Below are 20536 nucleotides of genomic sequence, written 5' to 3' on the forward strand. Positions count from 1 at the left end.
CTCCCCCCTCCCCCACATCCTCAGGGCGGTGTTAACAGTGATCCCTGCACTGTACCATCCTAACGCAGGCTAGCCGCACCCTCTGCTGCCCCTAGCATGCCTTCCTCTCCCCCACCCCACTGCTGTGGCCCCTGCCCACAGCCTTATGCCCCCCACCCCGTACCGCTGCTGTGTGCCTACTCCCCAACCCTGACAGGAAGGAGACAGGAGCCCAGCCCCTGATGCCAAGGCTTTATTGCTGCCTCTCACAGTGTTCAGCGTCTTGCTGCTCTGGCGCAGCCGGGAATGTAAACGAAGCGGGGAGAGCAGTGTCCTGCTTCTCCAGGCTTGGTCCCAGCATTGGGGTCAGCCCTCAGGCCCCTGGAGGGAGAGAGTGTCCCCAGGTGGACAGGCCCCATCGTACACATGTTCTGGGAACGGAGTGAGGGTAGATAAGGGACAGCCCCAGCCCTAAAGATAGGCTGCCTCCATTAACACCCACATGGTTCCCCTAACCCCATAAGTTCCCCTGCCAGACACCCCCCGGCCCCAGCCCTCATGCAATGAGGACTTCAAGGCAAGAGCCCCAATCCCAGCACCCTCCCAGCTGAGCCCCTGGGCCCTGGTGGTGGGAGCTGCCAACAGGCCCTCGGCCCTGCCCCACCACTCTGACCTGTGCTGGGCCCTGAGCAGAATCCAGGCCTGCCCCCCAGTGTTAATGAAGCAGGTCGCATTATTAGCACGCGTTAGTCCCAGGGGGTGGGGGAACCCTCTGGCTGGGCCTGGCTCGCTGGGATCCATGTGCCAGGGCTGTCCAGGCCCACAGGCAATGAGGCTTGGTCCCTGCAGTGTCTCCAGCTCAGGCGCAGCCCCCAGCCTCCTGGGAAGAGAGGGAGGCAGAGGAGAGCGAGCAGCTGTGGGGGAGGCTGCCTCCCAGCACCCGCCACTGGAAGATGCTGGTGTCCTTGCCCCCCAGTGAGACCAGGTGGCTGTCATCATTCGTGAAGCGCACATTAGTCACGTGGCTCCCGTGGCCCCCATACACGTGGCTGGGCGCCTGCAAGAGAGAACAAGGGAGTGGGGTCAGGCGTGGGCGCTGCCAATGGTCTCCCACCCCACCCAGAACCTCCAGAGTGTTCCCCAACCCCCTGGTCAAGGCCCTTGGGCTCTGCCACTAACCCCAGGACCTCCCAGAACCACACTGATACCCCAGTTGAGACCCCCCCCACCCCACTCAGAACCCCCAGAGATACCCCATTCCCCTGCCCAAGATCCTACAGAGACTCCCTGATCCCCTGGGATGTCCCCTCATAGAGTCCCCAGTTCCCTGCCCAAGACCCCCTGGGCATCCCCACACCCCGAACCATCAGGGCAGTCCCCAGCCAATGGGAAAAGGGGCAGACAAAATCCCTAGTTAATCTTCCACCCTACCCCCTTCATGCCTCCTCTCACCTCGGCCCTGGGGTCAGGGGTTAATCCCACCCCACCAGTCTCATTTTGGCCCTGGCACAGGTTTAACTCCCCTTCCCTGCCAGTCTCACTTCAGTCCTGGCACAGGGGTTAACCCCCCATCCCTGCCAGTCTCAGCTTGGCCCTGGCACAGGGTTAACCCCCCAATCCCTACCAGTCTCACCTTGGCCCTGGCACAGGGGTACTGGAACAGATGCACCTTGCAGAAGTCATCTGCCACAGCGACTACACGCTCGTTGTGGGAGCGGCACAGGGAGTTGATGTCTGTGCCATCCGAGCCGTCCGGCCACACACCTGCATGGGAGAGACACGACAGCAAGTTAAAGACGTATGGGCTGGATGAATGGACTATAAGGTGGATAGAAAGCTGGCTAGATTGTCGGGCTCAACGGGTAGTGATCAATGGCTCCATGTCTAGTTGGCAGCCGGTATCAAGTGGAGTGCCCCAGGGGTTGGTCCTGGGGCCGGTTTTGTTCAATATCTTCATAAATGATCTGGGGGATGGTGTGGATTGCACCCTCAGCAAGTCTGCAGATGACACTAAACTGGGAGGAGAGGTAGATACGCTGGAGGGTAGGGATAGGATACGGAGGGACCTAGACAAATTGGAGGATTGGGCCAAAAGAAATCTGATGAGGTTCAACAAGGACAAGTGCAGAGTCCTGCACTTAGGACGGAAGAATCCAATGCACCGCTACAGACTAGGGGCCGAATCGCTAAGCAGCAGTTCTGCAGAAAAGGACCTAGGGGTTACAGTGGACGAGAAGCTGGATATGAGTCAGCAGTGTGCCCTTGTTGCCAAAAAGGCCAATGGCATTTTGGGATGTATAAGTAGGGGCATTGCCAGCAGATCGAGGGACATGATTGTTCCCCGCTATTCGACACTGGTGAGGCTTCATCTGAAGTACTGTGTCCAGTTTTGGGCCCCACACTACAAGAAGGATGTGGAAAAATTGGAAAGAGTCCAACAAAGGGCAACAAAAATGATTAGGGGACTGGAACACATGAGTTATGAGGAGAGGCTGAGGGAACTGGGGATGTTTAGTCTGCGGAAGAGAAGAATGAGGTGGGATTTGATAACTGCTTTCAACTACCTGAAAGGGGGTTCCAAAGAGGATGGATCTAGACTGTTCTCAGTGGTAGCAGATGACAGAACAAGGAGTAATGGTCTCAAGTTGCAGTGGGGGAGATTTAGGTTGGATATTAGGAAAAACTTTTTCACTAGGAGGGTGGTGAAACACTGGAAGGCGTTACCTAGGGAGGTGGTGGAATCTCCTTCCTTAGAAGTTTTTAAGGTCAGGCTTGACAAAGCCCTGGCTGGGATGATTTAATTGAGGATTGGTCCTGCTTTGAGCAGGGGGTTGGACTAGATGACCTCCTGAGGTCCCTTCCAACCCTGATATTCTATGATTGCTTCTATGACATGCTAGTGCTCCTTCCTGACCATGGCTCTCAGAGCCCCTGGGACCGCTTTCCCCCCAGCTACACTCTTCTCTCTCCCTTCTCCCAGGGACCCTTTGTACCCCGACGCTCGCCCTCTCCCCCCACATCCCATGGGCCCCAACCCTCACCAAAAACGTGGAAGCCCAGCACGCAGGTGTACGACGCCCACTCCCGGTCGCGGCTCTCAAAGCGATTCCTCAACAGCTTGCAGCCGCCAGCCACATCCCCTGCAAACCGGGGAGAGACACGCGGGGTTAGGGTCCCACTGCAGAAACAGGCACTGCCACATGAGGGCACGGCTCCCAGCCACAGGTACTCAAGGAACGACACACACACTTGTCCCAGGTCACCAGAGCCACCTCCACCCATGACGGAAGCTTATGGACAGGCCCATGCACAATGAGGGCGACTCACGCCCAGGCACCAGGGTGACGGGCTCCTGAGCACCCCCATTCCCGGCACTCACAGTAGAGGATCTCATAGTCTCCCGAGTTGGACATGATGAACTTGCTGTCCTTGGACCAGTCCAGGTGGGTGATGAAGCTGGAGTGTCCCTGGGCGGAGGGGGAGGAACAGGGGCATCAAAGCCAGTTACTCAAAGATCCCCCCAGCCCAGCCTCAGGCATCTCTCAAGGGGGCACAATCCAGGGGCCTGAAATCATACACCCCCCTCGCTCCCAGGACCCGCCCCTCATCTCCCAGAGACCCTCTCCCCTTCCCTCCTCCACCTTTGGTCCAGTGACCTCCTCCACCATCCCAGTAGCCCCATCCTCCCCAGCCTCCTCCTGGCAGCCCTCTCTCCTTGGCCCCCCCTCACCGTGCAGCGGCCGAAACGGCTGTACTTGCGTTCCCCCTCCCCCACGCTGTAGATGTAGATGAAGTTGTCGTGGGAGCCGATGGCCAGGAACTCACCGTCTGCAAGGGGGAGAAAAGAGAGGTGGGAAGGGGCCACGTGGGGGGCAGCTGCAAAAGGGGGGCAGAGGAGGTGGTGGAAACAGAGCCATGGGGGATGGGGAGAATGGGAAGAACTTGCTGTCTCTACAACGTGGGGAAGATGGGGTGGGAATGGGGCCATGGAGCGGTGAGGGACGGAGGGAGCCAGAGCTGTAGTGGGGGAGAAACCTGGTGGGAATGGGGCCTGCAGGGGAAGGGAGGGGGGTCTGACCTGGTGAATAGCGCACCACTGAGAGCTGCTCGTTCCCGTCTGAGCCCCCTGACAGCACCTGCCGTGTCTCTGTGTCCAGCACCAGCCACCTGGGGGGACACAGGAGGGGGTCAGAGCTCCCGTGGCACCGGATGTGCAGACACAGAGAGAGAACCCCGCCCCGGGGAGAAGGGGCAACAGAGGGGGGGTTTCCGACCCTGGGGGCAAACCCTTAACCCCAGGGGGCCAGATTCAGGGAGTGGGGGTCACAGCCCCAAATCTCAGGGTCCTGCTTGCAGGGCCACCAGTAGCCCCTCAACCCCTTTGGGTGTGACTCCAGTGGGGTGGGAAGAGCTTCCCCAGCACCCCCTGAGGGGCCAGAATGGGGGCAATGGGGGGGGGGTGGAGAGAGAGTTACCGTCCAGTGTTGAGTCCTACAGCCACCACCCGGCCACTGGGGTGGAAATCAGCGCAGAGCCCGGTCTCCTGCAGGGGAGAGACACCCTGTAAGGACCTTGACCCTCCTCCTACCCACCCCACCCCACCCCACCCCACCTCCTCAGGCAGTACCTCCAAGGTGAGGCTCCAGCCCATTGCAACCCCCATCCCCACCAGGGTGGTAACTCCAGGGGGAGGCTCCAGCCCACTGCGTTCCCCATCCCCCCTGGGGCGGTACCTCCAAGGGGAGGATCCAGCCCACTGCATTCCCCATCCCCCTCAGGATGGTACCTTCAGGGTGAGGCTCCAGGCTGCCGTGAACCCCCCCCCATTCCCCCCCAGGGCGGTACCTCCAGGGTGAGGCTCCAGGCCGCCGTGTGCTCCCCGCTGTCCCACATGCAGACCTGCCTGTCATGCCCGCAGGTGAGGAAGAGGCTCCGTGAGGGGTGGGTGGCCAAACCCCACAGCTCGTCCGTGTGACCCTGAAACCAAGGAAAGCCTGAGGGGGACAGGCGGGGACCTAGCTCACCCTGCTGTACGCTGCTGTCCATGACCTCAATCCCATCTCTCCCTCCCCCCCACTGCTCCCCAGTCCCCAACCCATCTGTCCCCCTTGCCACTCCAGAGGGCCCCCTGCTTTCCCAAGCACCCCCCACCCTGCTGCACCCCCATACTCCTCCCCATATCCCCTCCCTTTCCCAAGACCTCCCACAGCCCCTCAGTCTCTGTAGCTCCAAGGCTCCCCAGCTCCCCGCTCACCTGGATAATGGGGGTGAAGCCAGCAGCCAGACTGCCCCTGAGCAGCGCGTTGCGCGTAGTCCCAACCAGCAGCTCAGCCCCGGGGCCCTCGACAATGGTGCGCACAGCCCCAAACTGCTCCGGGATCTGGGGGGCACAAGGGGCTGACTGAGCAGGGTGGGGACAGCAGGAGCCACAGATCCCCCCACATGCTCACTGCAGATCCTGATCCCCACCCATGACTCCTACAGACCTCTTCCCCTCCGGCAGATCCCCCCTCCTCCCACCCACAGCCTCCTGCTGCACCCCGGACACGCCTCCGGCAGATCCTGAGCTCCTACCCATGACTTCTATAGTTTTCCAACCATGCCCCCCACAGATCCCCAGCTCCTGCAGCCCCCTCACCAACCCTCCAGACACCCCCGGCCCACCTCTGCAGATCCCCACCCGCACCCACTACAGCCCCCTCACTGACCCCTCAAACACTTCCTGCCCACTGTCAGAAAGTGGAGATTTTCCCTTGTTATGTTGTATGTGAGTTTTACTGTTTTGCATGAATACTGTGTGTGCCTCAGTTTCCCTGTGTGCTGCACCAATACCTCGGTGGTGGGAATAGGGGTGTGTGACTCTGGCTGAGACCTCTGGGGCAGGTGAGGCTGCTCCAGCTGCCTGCACATATAACCAGTGCCCTTCATAACCGGAGACCCAGGAGGGGGATGCAACCAGGTGACTGCCCAGGAAGTGAGACAAAGAGGAGGAGGACCAATGGGCGTGTCTGAGGTCAGGTTGCTGGAAGCTGGCAGTCTGCTTGGGGGGACTGGAAGGGGGGGAGTCTAGGGCTTCTGGTCCAAGACTTCCCAAGTTGGACTTGTCTGAAAGTCACTGGTTTCTCTGCTAACAAATTCTGTGTTCCTGTCAACTAATAAACCTTCCGTTTTACTGGCTGGCTGAGAGTCCCATCTGACAGTGGAGTTGGGGTGCAGGGCCCTCTGGCTTCCTCAGGAGCCCCACCTGTGCAAAATTGCTGCGGGAAGCGCATGGTGTGGAAGGGGAAGCTAAATGCTCTGAGGTCAGACCCAGGAAGGTGGAAGTTGTGTAAGCTTCTTGCCCTGGAGACAGTCTGCTCAGAGAAAGGAGGCTTCCCCAGAGTCCTGGATGGCTTCATATGAAATAGTTCCAGAGCATTGCCCGGTGACTTCGTGACACCCACCCCCCCACCACTACAGACCCCTCTCCGACCCCCAAACTCCTCCCCTGCTGCTCTGCCAACAGATCCTGCAGGCAAATCCCCATCCATCTCCATGTCCAAACGCAGATCCCCTTGCCCAACGCCTGCATACACCCCAACCCTCCCCACAGATCCCCCTGCCCATCCCCCCTCCAACACTAGCAGATTCTGACCCCATCCCTGCCTCCTACAATCCTCTGTGGATCCCCCATGCTCACCCTCACCCCAGTCCCATGCAGATGCCACCCCAAGGACCACTGCCCTGTTCCTGCTTTGGATCTGAGCCCATCGGACTCCCCCCTCACCTCCACCTCCTGAAGCAGGGCAAGGCTGGGGCTCCAGTGCACAAGGCGCCGGTCCTTCCCACCCCCACTCAGCACTGAGCCGTCGCGCCGCAAGCAGAGCGAGAAGATGCTCCCTTCGTGTGCCCGGGTCTGATGCCCGATCTGGTAGGTCTCTGCAATGGGGTGGTGGGGTCATTGCTGGGCCCTCTCCCCCCGACCCCTCCCAGCCCAGGGGGATCCCTGCATCCCTCCACTCCAGGTCCCCTCCACTCTCACCCCCCCCAGCCCAGGGGTCTGTGCAGGCCTCCCCCCAGCCCAGGGGTCCCGGCCTCCAAGCCCAGGGATCCGTGCAGGCCTCCCCCCAGCCCAGGGATCCCTGCAGGCCTCCCCCAAGCCCAGGGATCCCTGCCCCCAAGCCCAGGGGTCTGTGCAGGCCTCCCCCCAGCCCAGGGATCCCTGCCCCCAAGCCCAGGGGTCTGTGCAGGCCTCCCCCCAGTCCAGGGGTCCCTGCTCTCCAGCCCAGGGGTCTGTGCAGGTGTCCCCCCAGTCCAGGGGTCTGTGCAGCTGCAGCCCCCCCCATCTCCCCAATACCTTTGGCGCCCTTGCCCAGTGTGCGGATGTCGGCGGCCGTGCGCGCCCAGGTCAGGATATTCCCCTCTGAGTCCCCCGTCAGCACATCCCCATTGGCATCAAACAGAAAGCACTGGATGAACTTGGGCTTCTTGTACTTCTAGAAATGTGGGGGGAGAGAAGTGAATTGAGGGGGGTGCTCTCAGGGCAGCCAGGCTCAACCCCTCACAGGCTGAGCCCAGAGTCCTTCCCCAGCCAGGTTCAGCACAGGCCCCTGACCTGGCTGAGAACTGCCCCCTCCAGCCAGCCCCCAGCCCCTCACCCCGAAGATGCCCTGCTTCTTGCTCAGGGTGCTGCCACTCCAGGTCCAGAAGTAGACGTGGGATTTCCCACTGGTGATGAAGTTGCTACTGTCCTGGGGGTTGAACTCCACCGTGAACACGGACTCGTTGGTGCTCTGGAGAGGGGAGAGAAGAGGCATGACAGGACAGGGGGCAACTGGAGGGACAGGGACATGTGGGGATTGTGGGTGCCCAGCAGGATTCTGTGTGGGGTCCCCAAGGGTGGGGATGGGGAGACCCCTCATTGCTCCTCTCCCACCAGTGGATGGCACCAGGGGCAGGGGGACGCCCATGGGCTGGGGGGGTCCCTTGCTGAGTTTTGGGTGGCACCTCTACCCCAGGGGAGTCCTCCTCCTGCGGCCAGCTCCATCCCCAGGGAAGGGAGATCGATGCACAGCCCAGACTCAGACCCTTGGCCCAGCCCAGGGTCCCTGCGTGGTGGTGGGGGGGAAGCACAATGACCTCAGCTCCCCAAATATGTACAGGTTGCCATGGAGACAGCACCCAAAAAGCAGGAGCAGCACTGCAGCGTCACCCAGTGAAGGAGAGCGGGGGCTGCAGCCCGGACGCCTGGTTTCTCTTCCCAGCTCTGGGAGGGGAGTAGGAGCTAGTGGCTGAGAGCAGGGATGGGGGCTTGGAGTCAGGACTCCTGGGTTCTGTTCCTTGTGGTCCCCCCACCCCTGCAATGCTATGCAGCCTTGGGTCTGCCCCCTGGCTCACCTTGATCTCGGCCTGCTTGGTGCCACGGGCACAGTCCCATACTGACAGCATGTGTTCGTTGGAGTCGTCCACCACGCACAGATAGGCCCCCTGGTCCTGCAGATGGCAGCCGGGAAGGACAGTTGCCAATGGGGGCTCCTCAAGAATGGAATATGCAGACACAGGGGCGTAGGGAACATGCAAAGGGATGTGGGGGGTCTGGATAGGGGACACAAATTCCCTCCCCACCCCCTCCAAATTCCCCCCCCAATTCCCCCTCCCCACCACGACTGCACAGCCCAGGCCCCCAGCACAGCCAGGGCTGACAAGGACTGGGAGGGGAGGGGGAATTGGGGGCACTCCAGCTGGGTTCACCTCCTGTCAGGCTGTCCTGAGGGAGTCCTGCCCCCCAAGAGCCCAAGGGGGCAAGGAAGGATCCAAGCTGAGGTGGGGCAATGGGAGAGTGTGGGGCAGGGATCTGAGTTGGGGGTGGAGAAAGGGAGGGCAGGGTGACGGGAGACGTGAGACAGGGAACCGAGCGGGGGCAGGGCTAGCACTTGGACTCACAGCAGTGGAGAAGGCAAGGGAGCCAACGCCTCGCTCAAAGCTCCCCAGGCCAATCTGCTGCAGGGTGAGCAGCGTGGAGGAGTCCCAGATGTGAACGAAGGGCTGCAGGGGCTGCAAGAGAGGAGACGGGTCAGGACAGACACAGGAGGTGGGGGGTGTCAGGGACTTGGGGGGCAGGTCCCAGGAGGCAGGGCCTCGTGGACAGGGACCCTGTGGTAAGTCTGGCCTCCTGCACTGAGACCCCTGCTCTCCCCACCCTGCGGGGCCAGAGCCCAGGGCGTGGCAGGGTTTCTCACCCGGCTCTCCAGGAAGCTGGCTCAGTGGGACTCCCCTAAATCCCACTCTGGGACAGCCCTGCAGGATCTGTCCCCCCTTGGTGGGTACCTTGCCATCCTTGTCCACGCCAGCAGTCTGCCCTGTGGCCACACGCACTCTGTCGGGATGCACAGCCAGGCTGCAGGGGAGAGATGGGGGGAGGCGGTTATTGGCTCAAAAACTCAGGGGCCACAGCCAGGGTGGAGAGACCGGCCCGGGACCCCCCCCCCCCGTGCCCTTGCCGCAGTGGGCGACCCCTGTGCCCTCGCCTAGGTCTCCACTTCAGTCCGTTCCCCCACGTACGCTCCCTCCGACATAGTCGGTGCTCCCCAGCCGCTCTGTGCCCCAACGTACTCCCCATCCCCCGCAGTAGGCGCCCCCCAGGCCCTGGCCATCGATCCACAACCTGCCCCCGGCGCTGCCCCGGGCGCTCACCATCGCACGCAGTCAGCGCCCCCCAGGCCCTGGCCCTCGGTCCACAACCCGCCCCCCGGCACGCTGCCCTGGACGCTCACCATCCCCCGCAGTCAGCGCCCTCCAGGCCCTGGCCCTCGGTCCACAACCCGCCCCCCGGGCGCTCACCATCCCCCGCAGTCAGTGCCCCCCAGGCCCTGGCCCTCGGTCCACAACCCGCCCCCCGGCACGCTGCCCCGGGCGCTCACCATCCCCCGAAGTCAGCGCCCCCCAGGCCCTGGCCCTCGGTCCACAACCCGCCCCCCGGCACGCTGCCCCGGGCGCTCACCATCCCCCGCAGTCAGCGCCCCCCAGGCCCTGGCCCTCGGTCCACAACCCACCCCCCGGCACGCTGCCCCGGGCGCTCACCATCCCCCGCAGTCAGCGCCCCCCAGGCCCTGGCCCTCGGTCCAGAACCCGCCCCCGGTGCTGCCCCAGGCACTCACCATCTCCCGCAGTCAGCGCCCCCCAGGCCCTGGCCCTCGGTCCACAACCCGCCCCCCCGGCACGCTGCCCCGGGCGCTCACCATCCCCCGCAGTCAGCGCCCCCCAGGCCCTGGCCATCGGTCCACAACCCGCCCCCGGTGCTGCCCCGAGCGCTCCCCATCACACGCAGTCAGCGCCCCCCAGGCTCTGGCCATCGGTCCACAACCCGCCCCCGGCGCTGCCCCGGGCGCTCACCATCGCACGCAGTCAGCGCCCCCCAGGCCCTGGCCATCGGTCCACAACCCGCCCCCCGGCGCTGCCCCGGGCGCTCCCCATCTCCCGCAGTAGGCGCCCCCCAGGCCCTGGCCCTCGGTCCACAACCCGCCCCCGGCGCTGCCCCGGGCGCTCACCATCTCCCGCAGTCAGCGCCCCCCAGGCCCTGGCCATCGGTCCACAACCCGCCCCCCGGCGCTGCCCCGGGTGCTCCCCATCGCACGCAGTCAGCGCCCCCCAGGCCCTGGCCCTCGGTCCACAACCCGCCCCCGGCGCTGCCCCGGGTGCTCCCCATCGCACGCAGTCAGCGCCCCCCAGGCCCTGGCACTCGGTCCACACCCCGCCCCCGGCGCTGCCCCGGGCGCTCACCATCGCACGCAGTCAGCGCCCCCCAGGCCCTGGCCATCGGTCCACACCCCGCCCCCGGCGCTGCCCCGGGCGTTCTCCATCTCCCGCAGTCAGCGCCCCCCAGGCCCTGGCCCTCGGTCCACAACCCGCCCCCGGCGCTGCCCCGGGCGCTCACCATCGCACGCAGTCAGCGCCCCCCAGGCCCTGGCCCTCGGTCCACAACCCGCCCCCGGCGCTGCCCCGGGCGCTCACCATCCCCCGCAGTCAGCGCCCCCCAGGCCCTGGCCATCGGTCCACAACCCGCCCCCGGCGCTGCCCCGGGCGCTCACCATCGCACGCAGTCAGCGCCCCCCAGGCCCTGGCCATCGGTCCACAACCCGCCCCCGGCGCTGCCCCGGGCGCTCCCCATCCCCCGCAGTCAGCGCCCCCCAGGCTCTGGCCATCGGTCCACAACCTGCCCCCCGGCGCTGCCCCGGGCGTTCTCCATCTCCCGCAGTCAGCGCCCCCCAGGCCCTGGCCCTCGGTCCACAACCCGCCCCCCGGCGCTGCCCCGGGCGCTCCCCATCGCACGCAGTCAGCGCCCCCCAGGCCCTGGCCCTCGGTCCACACCCCGCCCCCGGCGCTGCCCCGGGCGCTCACCATCGCACGCAGTCAGCGCCCCCCAGGCCCTGGCCATCGGTCCACAACCCGCCCCCGGCGCTGCCCCGGGCGCTCCCCATCTCCCGCAGTCAGCGCCCCCCAGGCCCTGGCCCTCGGTCCACAACCCGCCCCCGGCGCTGCCCCGGGCGCTCCCCATCTCCCGCAGTCAGCGCCCCCCAGGCCCTGGCCCTCGGTCCACAACCCGCCCCCGGCGCTGCCCCGGGCGCTCACCATCGCACGCAGTCAGCGCCCCCCCAGGCCCTGGCCCTCGGTCCACAACCCGCCCCCCGGCGCTGCCCCGGGTGCTCCCCATCGCACGCAGTCAGCGCCCCCCCAGGCCCTGGCCCTCGGTCCACAACCCGCCCCCGGCGCTGCCCCGGGTGCTCACCATCTCCCGCAGTCAGCGCCCCCCAGGCCCTGGCCCTCGGTCCACAACCCGCCCCCGGCGCTGCCCCGGGCGCTCACCATCGCCCGCAGTCAGCGCCCCCCAGGCCCTGGCCCTCGGTCCACAACCCGCCCCCGGCGCTGCCCCGGGCGCTCACCATCGCACGCAGTCAGCGCCCCCCAGGCCCTGGCCATCGGTCCACAACCCGCCCCCGGCGCTGCCCCGGGCGCTCCCCATCCCCCGCAGTCAGCGCCCCCCAGGCCCTGGCCCTCGGTCCACACCCCGCCCCCGGCGCTGCCCCGGGCGCTCCCCATCTCCCGCAGTCAGCGCCCCCCAGGCCCTGGCCATCGGTCCACAACCCGCCCCCCGGCGCTGCCCCGGGCGCTCCCCATCTCCCGCAGTCAGCGCCCCCCAGGCCCTGGCCCTCGGTCCACAACCCGCCCCCGGCGCTGCCCCGGGCGCTCCCCATCTCCCGCAGTCAGCGCCCCCCAGGCCCTGGCCATCGGTCCACAACCCGCCCCCGGCGCTGCCCCGGGCGCTCCCCATCTCCCGCAGTCAGCGCCCCCCAGGCCCTGGCCATCGGTCCACAACCCGCCCCTGGCGCGGCCCCGGGCGCTCCCCATCCCCCGCAGTCAGCGCCCCCCAGGCCCTGGCCATCGGTCCACAACCCGCCCCCGGCGCGGCCCCCGGGCGCTCACCATCGCACGCAGTCGGTGTGGCGCAGGTAGTGCCGCTGGCTGCGGCCCTGGATGTGGTACAGCACCACCACGCAGGCGATGAAGTAAACCAGCTCCCCTGAGGCCAGGACGTAGAGATTGGAGCGGCTGTCCCGGCCGCGGTACCCATAGCTGGGCGGGCCCGTCAAGGAGCACAGAGGGGAGCGAGGGGGCCGCCAGCCAGCCCCAGGGCTGGGGAAACAGCGGGACACAGTGCACCCTGTGGGGGCGGGGAGGCCAGGAGCACAGCGCCCTTTGGAGGGGGGACACAGCGCACCCTGGGGGTGGGGGCAGCACAGCGCTCTCTGGAGGGAGCAGGGGACATCGTGCTCTAGGGGGAGCTGTGCTGCCTGGGGCAGGGCAGGTGCGGGCTGTGGGAGGGGGGCTTTGCCCGGCTGAAGGATACACCCAGTCGAGCTGCAGGTGCTCAGGAGGCAGCTCCGCACGCAGCTCCTCGTAGTGGGAGATGCCCGATGGGATGTACATGGTGATGGGCCGGCCCCGCAGGAACATCTTGATCGAGAGGCCCTCTGGGGGATAGCGGGGGTGGGAGGGAGACAGGTCACAGCCAGCACCACCCCCCAGGCTCATCCCATGCAGCCTGCCCATGCCCACCACATCCAGCCCCCTGCCACCTCCACCCACCCCATCCCCCAAAAGCGCCACACTCCCAGGCCGTCCCACCCCCCAGGCTCCACCCAACCCCCCCACACTCCATCCCGTGCACCAGTCCCACACACCCGAGCTCCTACAACACCATCCCCTGGGCTGCCCCCTCCCCCCCCGCAGGCACCCAGCCCCTGGGTACATCATCTCACAAGCCCCATCAAAAACATGCTTTGAGTCCCATCCCCCTGTGGCTCCAGCCACCCAGGACAGCCTCCAATGCCTGCCCCAGCAGCCTCACCAAGGTTGTAGGTTCCACGCCGAGACCCCAAGGGCCCTGCAAGGAAACAGGGAGCGTCAAGAGATTTGGGGCCATGTGTGGCAGGACAAAGGACCAGGGCAAGGGGCTGAATTCCCTCCACACTTGCCCTCCCCACACTGCCCAGGGCACTGGCACCAGTGGAATGACACCCCCTGGGCACTGATCACCACTCAGCTTCCCCACAGCTCACCTGGGCTCAGGTTAGGGTCCTTCATCCGGCTAGAAGGGAAAAGCAGAGCATCAGCGGGGGGGGCTGTAGGGAGTGGGCTCTGGCTCTAACTGTGGGGAGCAGAGCAGGGGGAGCTCTATGCAGCAGAGTGTGTGTGGGGGTGGGGAGGGCGTGTTCCAGAAGGCATCGTAGCGGGGGGCAGGGTGTGCGTGGTGGGGGCCATTCCCAGCAGGGATCGCTGCGGGGCGGCAGGGTGTGCGTGGTGGGGGCCGTTCCCAGCAGGGATCGCTGCGGGGGGGCAGGATGTGCGTGGTGGGGGCCGTTCCCAGCAGGGATCGCTGCGGGGGGGCCGGGTGTGCATGGTGCGGGCCGTTCCCAGCAGGGATCGCTGCGGGGGGCAGGATGTGCGTGGTGGGGGCCGTTCCCAGCAGGGATCGCTGCGGGGGGCAGGATGTGCGTGGTGGGGGCCATTCCCAGCAGGGATCGCTGTGGGGGGCAGGGTGTGCATGGTGCGGGCCGTTCCCAGCAGGAATCGCCGCAGGGAGTGGGGGCTGTTCCCAGCAAGGGGCACTGGTTCGGGGGGGTGTTGGAGTGTCCCTACTTCTCCAGGCTGCTGGAGCGTGTGAGCAGGTTGGCGGAGGATGCTGCCTTCTTGCTAAGGCGCTGCCGGGCCTTGGCCTTGTCGGGCTTGTCGGAGGAGCTGTTCCTGCGCAGGCTGGTGGGAGAGGGAGCAGTCAGGTTAACTACATGCACTGGGTGGGGGTCAGCATGAGCCATCCCCCAGCTCCCCAAGGCCAGGGCACCCGCACATGAACTCCCTTTTCCCACATCAATCCACCCACGCCCCATCTCCGGCAAAGGGGAGAATGGGGCCCTTCGTTCAGCGATTCCCAATGAGGATCTCCCCACCCCAGCTCCCCCCGTGTGGGGGGCCTAAGACACAGACAGAATCTGATTTTACCAGCCCCATAGTTCAGGCTGCACTGGGGGATGCGGCTGGACATATCAACTGGAAACAGAGCCCAGGAATCCTGGTTCCCAGACAGCTTCCTTCCCCCCCCCCACCTTCTGGCCCCTGTAAACACACACTCACCTACTAGACCCCAATCCCCATTCAGAGCCCTGGCTCCCACACATCTGTTCTAACCACTAGATCCCACTCCCCTCCGAGAGCTGACACTCGAGCCCAGGTGTCCGGGTGCCCCCTCCGTGCCCCACTCACAGCTCTTTCCTGGTGCCTTTCAGGGCATGGACCGCTGGCACCGGGGAGGCTGCGGCGCTGCTGCTGCTGCTCCCCTCGGATGGGGGCTCCGGGGATAGCATCTCCTCCCTGTGGAGCTGACTCTCAGGGGGCTGGCTGCCATTTGCACTGCCCTGGAGTGGGGCGGCTGCTTCACAGTCATGGGGAGGCTCGGAGGAGTCCTGGGGGGGCCCTGCTCCCAGTATGTCAGGGGCTGAGGCTGGCTGGGGCAGGCCTAGTGGACTGTGAGGCATCCCCAGGGCATTTGGCTCTTCTGACTCAAGCCCGATCCCTGGAGAGCTCCAGCCCCACTTCACGCCCAACAAGGCCGACTCATCAGTCTGGGTCCCGGTGCTGATGGGGGCTCCCGGTGGGCGCCCTGCACCCAACTCCTCATGGCACACGACTCCCGATGCGAGCACTGGGCTGTGAACCAAAGCACCACAGCATGGGCTGAGAGAACGCCCCATGGCGTGGGAGGCCCCTCAAGTGCCCACCTCACCCCCCTCAACCTGACCACACTGCCCTCCCCAAAACCTCTTACCCTCCAGTTCCCCAGACCTGACCCCATGGCCTCTGCCTACTGTCTCCCCAAAGACACCCCCACTGCCCTGCATTCCCTCTTCACTCCCATCGGGGGGGGCTTGCCCTGGGGTCCCCTCCCCAGAACCTGGCACTCCCTCCCCCCTCAGTACCGATCCTGAACCTCAGGGTCATGCCTGCCTCATGGCCCTGGCTCTGGCCCCGGCCCCCTCCCTGTCCCTGGTCCAGAAGTCCCTAGGGTCCCTGCGCCAGGGTGGGGGCACAGCCTGGGTGATACCTGCAGCTGGCGGTCAGTGGGATCCAGGATGTCCCATGGCCCAGCGAAGGATCCAGGAACAGCCGGGTGTCCGGGACAGCATCATTCGCTGCAGGGAAATGACAGAGAGATATCAGCCCCAAGGGAAACTCCCAACTCCCCAGATGGCACTAACGCTGCCCTCCACAGTGCCCTGACTGCTCCTGCCCTGGGCCCTACAGCGCCCTCTTCTGGGAGAGCCTGGGGCTGGAATAACCCAGAGCTCTGCCCACAGCCAGCGCTCCTGCCCTGCTCCCTGCAGCGCCTCCTGCTAGACTCCTATCCCAGTTCCTGTGTGTCCCACCTGACAGTAGCTGCTGTGTGAGGAGTGGGATCTGCTGGTCGTAGAGGCTGAGTCTCCGCAGCGCATCAGCCAGTGCCGATTTCACCAGTGTCAGCTCCTCCTCCTGGCTCTGCAGCCGGAGCTCCAGGCTGGCCAACCGGTCGGGGCGCAGGGCTGAGATGGTCTCATCTAGCAGGGGCAGCATCAGAATCGTTAGCTCCAGCCACTTGGGCAGGTTCCTGCCCCCCAAACCAGGTCCCCTGCTCTAATCACTAGACCCAATGCCCCTCCCAGAGTGGGGACAGAACCCAGGAGTCCTGACCCACAGCCCCCTGCTGCTCTAACTCGCTAGACCCCATGCAATTCCCAGAGCTGGGGATAGAACCCAGGAGTCCTGACTTACAAGCCCCTGCTCTAATCACTAGACCCCACTCCCCTCCCAGAGCAGGGACAGAACCCAGAAGTCCTGGCTCCCAACCCCCCTCCTCTAACCTCCTCACATGGAATGGAGCCCCGAAGACCCTTAACACCCAATCCCGAGAGACGGGGAAGCTGACGCCAGGGAGAAGGGGCTGGACACTGCCTGCTCACTGGGGCCACTCCCCACCCCGACAGCCCCTGCTGCATGGGGCGAGGACCAGAGCCCTACTTCTACCCAGGCCAGCCCCAGCGGATGAGTCCCCACATGGAGGATTGAGGAGGAACAGGAAGCCCAGGATGAAAAGGGCTGGGGGCCCTGTGCAGGGCTAGAGGGAATGGGATCCTGCCCCAGAGGGTACCCCCCCACACACACACACACTTGGGGCAGCTCTCTGAGCAGACTGCAGCATGATAGGCTGATGACATCCACCCCCACTGCCCCACACCCCCAGCCCTGGACAGGCCCTGCTTTGTCCCTAGGGAGCTGCAGCCCCAGCCAAACACAAAGCTGCTTTCTCAATGGCATTTACAGCTCCCCGCCAGGCGCCCGCCTGACAGCCCAGCCCCAGCCAGAGAGGGAGGGCAACTGTGTGTGTGTGTGTGGGGGGGGGAAGCCTGGCAAGATGCTGATCAGGAAAGCCAGGAGTTGGGCAGGCCAAGCACCAGACAGGGAGGGGCTGGGCACACTTGGCTGGGCTGGGCACCACGGGACCCCATCATTTCCCTTCCAGAGCTGGGCTAGAACCCAAGAACTCTGGCTCCCAGCCTCCCTTGTTCTAACTACTAGCCTCCAACCCCCTCAGAGCTGAGGCTAGAACCCAGGCATCCTTGACCCATCCTGTGCCTTACACCACAAAGTTGCTTTTTCTCACAGTTCCTCACAGGAAGCGGCACCTCCCTGCAGGGAAACACGTTGGGTGACATTTTTGGGTGAGGTGCTCAGCTTGGCATTAACCCTTTGGGGCCTGGTGCTCCCTTGCCAGCTGCAGGGGGGAGATGTAGGACTGGGTGCCGGAGAATGGGGCTGCTGCCCTGGGGTTCTCCCAGCACTCTGATCTCGCTCAGCCACCCAAACCCTGGAGAGAGGCCCATGGGGAGTAGGGGCCCAGCCTGGGGGATAGACCCAAAGAAGAAGAAGGGGTCAGCTTGGGAGATGGGTCCAGGGGCAGGCCTCGGGAATAGGCCTGGAGCTGGTGGGGGCAGGCCTGGAGGAGTGTGGGGCTGAGCTGGGTGCTTTCCCATTTCCTGGCTTCCCTCCACCACCGCACATTTGTCTACATGGGCTTGGATCTGGTGCCATCAGTAGGACAAGCTGGATCTGGGGAGATGGGATTGGGGGGGCCGGGGGGAGGGCCTGAGTTTGTGAATCCAACATCCAACACCCCGGCCAACAAAGCCTCTGAACCCAGCCCTCAGCCCTGGTCCTGCCCCACTGGGGTCGCACCTCCTAGAGGTTCTGTTCCCTGGACACGGGGACTGCCCAAGGGTGCTGGAACAATTTTTATAGTGGGGGTGCTGACAGTGCAAATCATGGAAACCAGGTCTTTGGTGTTTGTTATTACTACTTCAAGCACCCGCAGCCCACCTAGTTCCACCACCACTGGGACATGGGCAGAGGGGAGAGGGTGGGGGGGGAGGTCTTCTGTCCCCCCCCTCCCCATGTGCCTATGGGATCTGTGCTACAACATGAACCCCAGCAGGGACTGGCTAGAGCTGGGGGGGGGGGGACAAAGGGACCTGTTAGTTTCTGTGCCCCTGATGGGCAGACACAGGCTAGAGAGAGGCCCCCCCCCCCTTCAGGACCCAAGTCCCTGGCCCTCTGCACATACGAAGGAGGAGAGGGGTGGGGTTGAGGGAGCAGCTGCCAGTGTGAGGTGGGGCAGGACGCCAGGACTGATGGGACCTTTGGACCCAGTGCATGATGCTACCCAACCTTTGGACTTGGAGTGTGGGGCAAGGCCAGCCCCAGGCCAGGAGCCCCACCAGCCTGGTGGTCCAATGGCAGGGGAGCCCTGTAAAGCAGCAGAGTTGGGGGAGAAGCCCAGACAGACACCACCTGAACTCCCTCCTCTGATCCCCCTAGTTCTGACCAGTGACCTGACACCCCGCTCTCCAGTCTTCCCCCCTTCCCCATGTCTCTGGGCTGGGTTGCCTTGGCGCTGGCTGTTGCAATATCTGGGCCGAAGCAGTAGCTTCCTCCTGGCTTCAGGATGGAGAGGAAGCACTGATGTTTCCAGGCAGTACCAGGGGTGCTATGGGGAGCCAACAATCCTGCAGAGAGGGGGCACACAGCCCCACTGCAGACGCTAGGCCAGCCTGTCCAGAGATGGAAGGAGGCCAACTTTGCAGTTAAGGGACTGGACCAGGAGCCAGGCTGCCTGGGTTCTATCCCCAGCTTCGGGACAGGGGGGTATTGTGGGTTGGAGGGGCACTAGGAACCAAGACTCTTGGATTTATTCCCAGCTCTGTGTGTGTCCCTAGGGATCTTTCTGAGCCTCAGTTCCCCCATCTGTGAAATGGATAAAGCTATGGCTGAGTCACTGTGGAGAGAAAGGTGCAATGGGGAAGGGTGGTTTGGCAGGTTGGGAGTATTTGGGGGGGCATCAGAGAGAAGGGGACCCCAAAACAGGAATTTCAAACTCTGTCCTAGAAGGAAAAGCTTCCCACTCCCCCCCCAGCACAACATGCACCCCCCCACAACCCCTGCCTTCTTGTGCACACCCTAGCACCTTCCTTATACACACCCTCCCCCACCCAGCCCACTCCCCTCCACACACAGTGCCCCCAATAACTGAGCCCCCACCTCCTTCCCAGGCAGTGCATTCTCCTCCACACAGACCCCCTACACAAAGTACAACACCTTTCCACACACCCTCAAGTACCCTCCATGCAGCCAACACCCCCACTCCTCTGCAAACACAGAGCACCCTCCAGCTGACCAATATCCCCTGCACCCCCACAATACACCCCATAGGCCCCCAAACACCTGCATCCCCCTTCCCCAGGCCATGCTCTCCCTATAACACCCCCCAAACACACCCCCTTCTCATGGTCCCCCAAACTCTTGCATCCCCACCCCGACCCCATGCACACATTGCACCCCCACATAACGCACCCCCACACCCTCCCCATGTACCCCAACACGTCCCCGCCCCGCCAGGCCCCCGGCTCCCACCCGCACAGCGCCCCCTCCAGCCCCCGACCCGCTAGCGGGCCCCGGGCGGAACACGGGCCCCGGGCGGTCTGGAGCGCGGGGGAGCCGCGCCTGGGAGCTGGCACCTCGGGCCGCCCCGGGCCCCAGCCCTTTGGCCAGGCCCCCCGCACTCACCCGCGGGGCTGTGGTTCGAGCACCGGTCCATAGCGCCGCGGGCCATGCGCCCCTGGCGCCCCGACTCGCCGTGTGAGCGCCAGGGAGGCAGCGAGCGCTGGGGCCGCTGCTCCCCCACCCCAGGAAGCGGCGCGCCGTGTCATTTCCCCTTCGCAGCCCGGGCCCGATCCCGGTGTGACTCCGGATTCGCCCGGCTAGGGGCAGGCAGGGGGGTTAACGCTTCGCTGCCCGGAGCCGCGAGCGACTCCAGCGACAAACCCAGAGGTGAGAGTTGTGGGACGAAGAGCCCAGGAACTGAGAGCCCCCAAAGGCGAAAGGGCACCCAGAGAGACAGGGCATGGTGGGGAACGGAAGGGGACCCAGGAGTCCTGGCTCCCTGTACCCTCTACCACGAGACCCCACAGCCACTCCTTTCCCGGAGCAGAGGCTAGAACCTAGGAGTCCTAGCTCACAACCCCCACCCACTCACACACAAACTAGACCCCACTCCCCTCTCAGAACTAGAGGACAGAACCCAGGTGCATTGATTCCCAGCACTCACCACCTCCAACCACTAGACCCCACTCTCCTCCTAGAGGCTGGGATTAAATTTAAGCTCCGGGCTCCCAAGCCCACCGCCACCACACACACAGTAACTACTAGACACAGACCACTCTCGTCCCCACGCCGGAAAATTAACCCAGGAGTCCAGGCGCCCAGCCTCCTGCTCTAACCACTAGACCCTACTCCCCTCCCTGAGCCCGGGATAGAATCCAGGAACCCTGCCCCCCAGCCCTCTTAACAGGGTGAGGGGTGACACTGAATGGGAGGGAGCCCCCCACATATGGGATGCACTGGATCACCTGGGCACCGATAGTAATGTCCCATCCACCTC

General features: G+C 64.7%; 1 protein-coding gene across 2 annotated transcripts; it reads right to left on the reverse strand.

Annotated features, from left to right (window-relative positions):
• Positions 1-216: 216 nt before the first annotated feature.
• EML3 (EMAP like 3) lies at positions 217-19785 on the reverse strand. Of its 2 annotated transcripts, none has more exons than XM_077822231.1 (24): positions 19663-19785; positions 15936-16103; positions 15614-15701; positions 14776-15219; positions 14155-14268; positions 13575-13603; positions 13364-13399; positions 12863-12986; positions 12439-12588; positions 9286-9355; positions 8902-9012; positions 8356-8451; positions 7617-7751; positions 7316-7454; positions 6746-6897; positions 5234-5359; positions 4825-4956; positions 4455-4522; positions 4058-4146; positions 3710-3807; positions 3359-3446; positions 3021-3119; positions 1613-1743; positions 217-1036 (listed from the first exon to the last, which is right to left on the reverse strand). In XM_077822231.1, exons 1-24 carry the CDS (start codon positions 19706-19708, stop codon positions 839-841), a joined length of 2931 nt encoding a protein of 976 aa, XP_077678357.1. In that variant the 5' UTR covers positions 19709-19785; the 3' UTR covers positions 217-838. The 2 variants fall into 2 exon arrangements, with proteins under 2 accessions (XP_077678357.1, XP_077678356.1); XM_077822230.1 differs by having other exon boundaries at positions 8356-8493.
• Positions 19786-20536: the final 751 nt, after the last annotated feature.

Source organism: Eretmochelys imbricata, chromosome 7, assembly GCF_965152235.1.
Source record: "Eretmochelys imbricata isolate rEreImb1 chromosome 7, rEreImb1.hap1, whole genome shotgun sequence".
NCBI lineage: Eukaryota > Metazoa > Chordata > Testudines > Cheloniidae > Eretmochelys > Eretmochelys imbricata.

What these genes read in the sequence shown, in the direction of transcription:
- EML3 (XM_077822230.1), bottom strand. Translation starts at nt 19,708, where the DNA reads ATGGCCCGCGGCGCTATGGACCGGTGCTCGAACCACAGCCCCGCGG. An exon ending in GGACCCTAACCTGAGCCCAG is followed by an intron (nt 13,400 to 13,574) that starts GTGAGCTGTGGG and finishes GTTTCCTTGCAG; the next exon opens with GGCCCTTGGGGTCTCGGCGT. An exon ending in CCCTTGCCTTCTCCACTGCT is followed by an intron (nt 8,494 to 8,901) that starts GTGAGTCCAAGT and finishes TCCATTCTTGAG; the next exon opens with GAGCCCCCATTGGCAACTGT.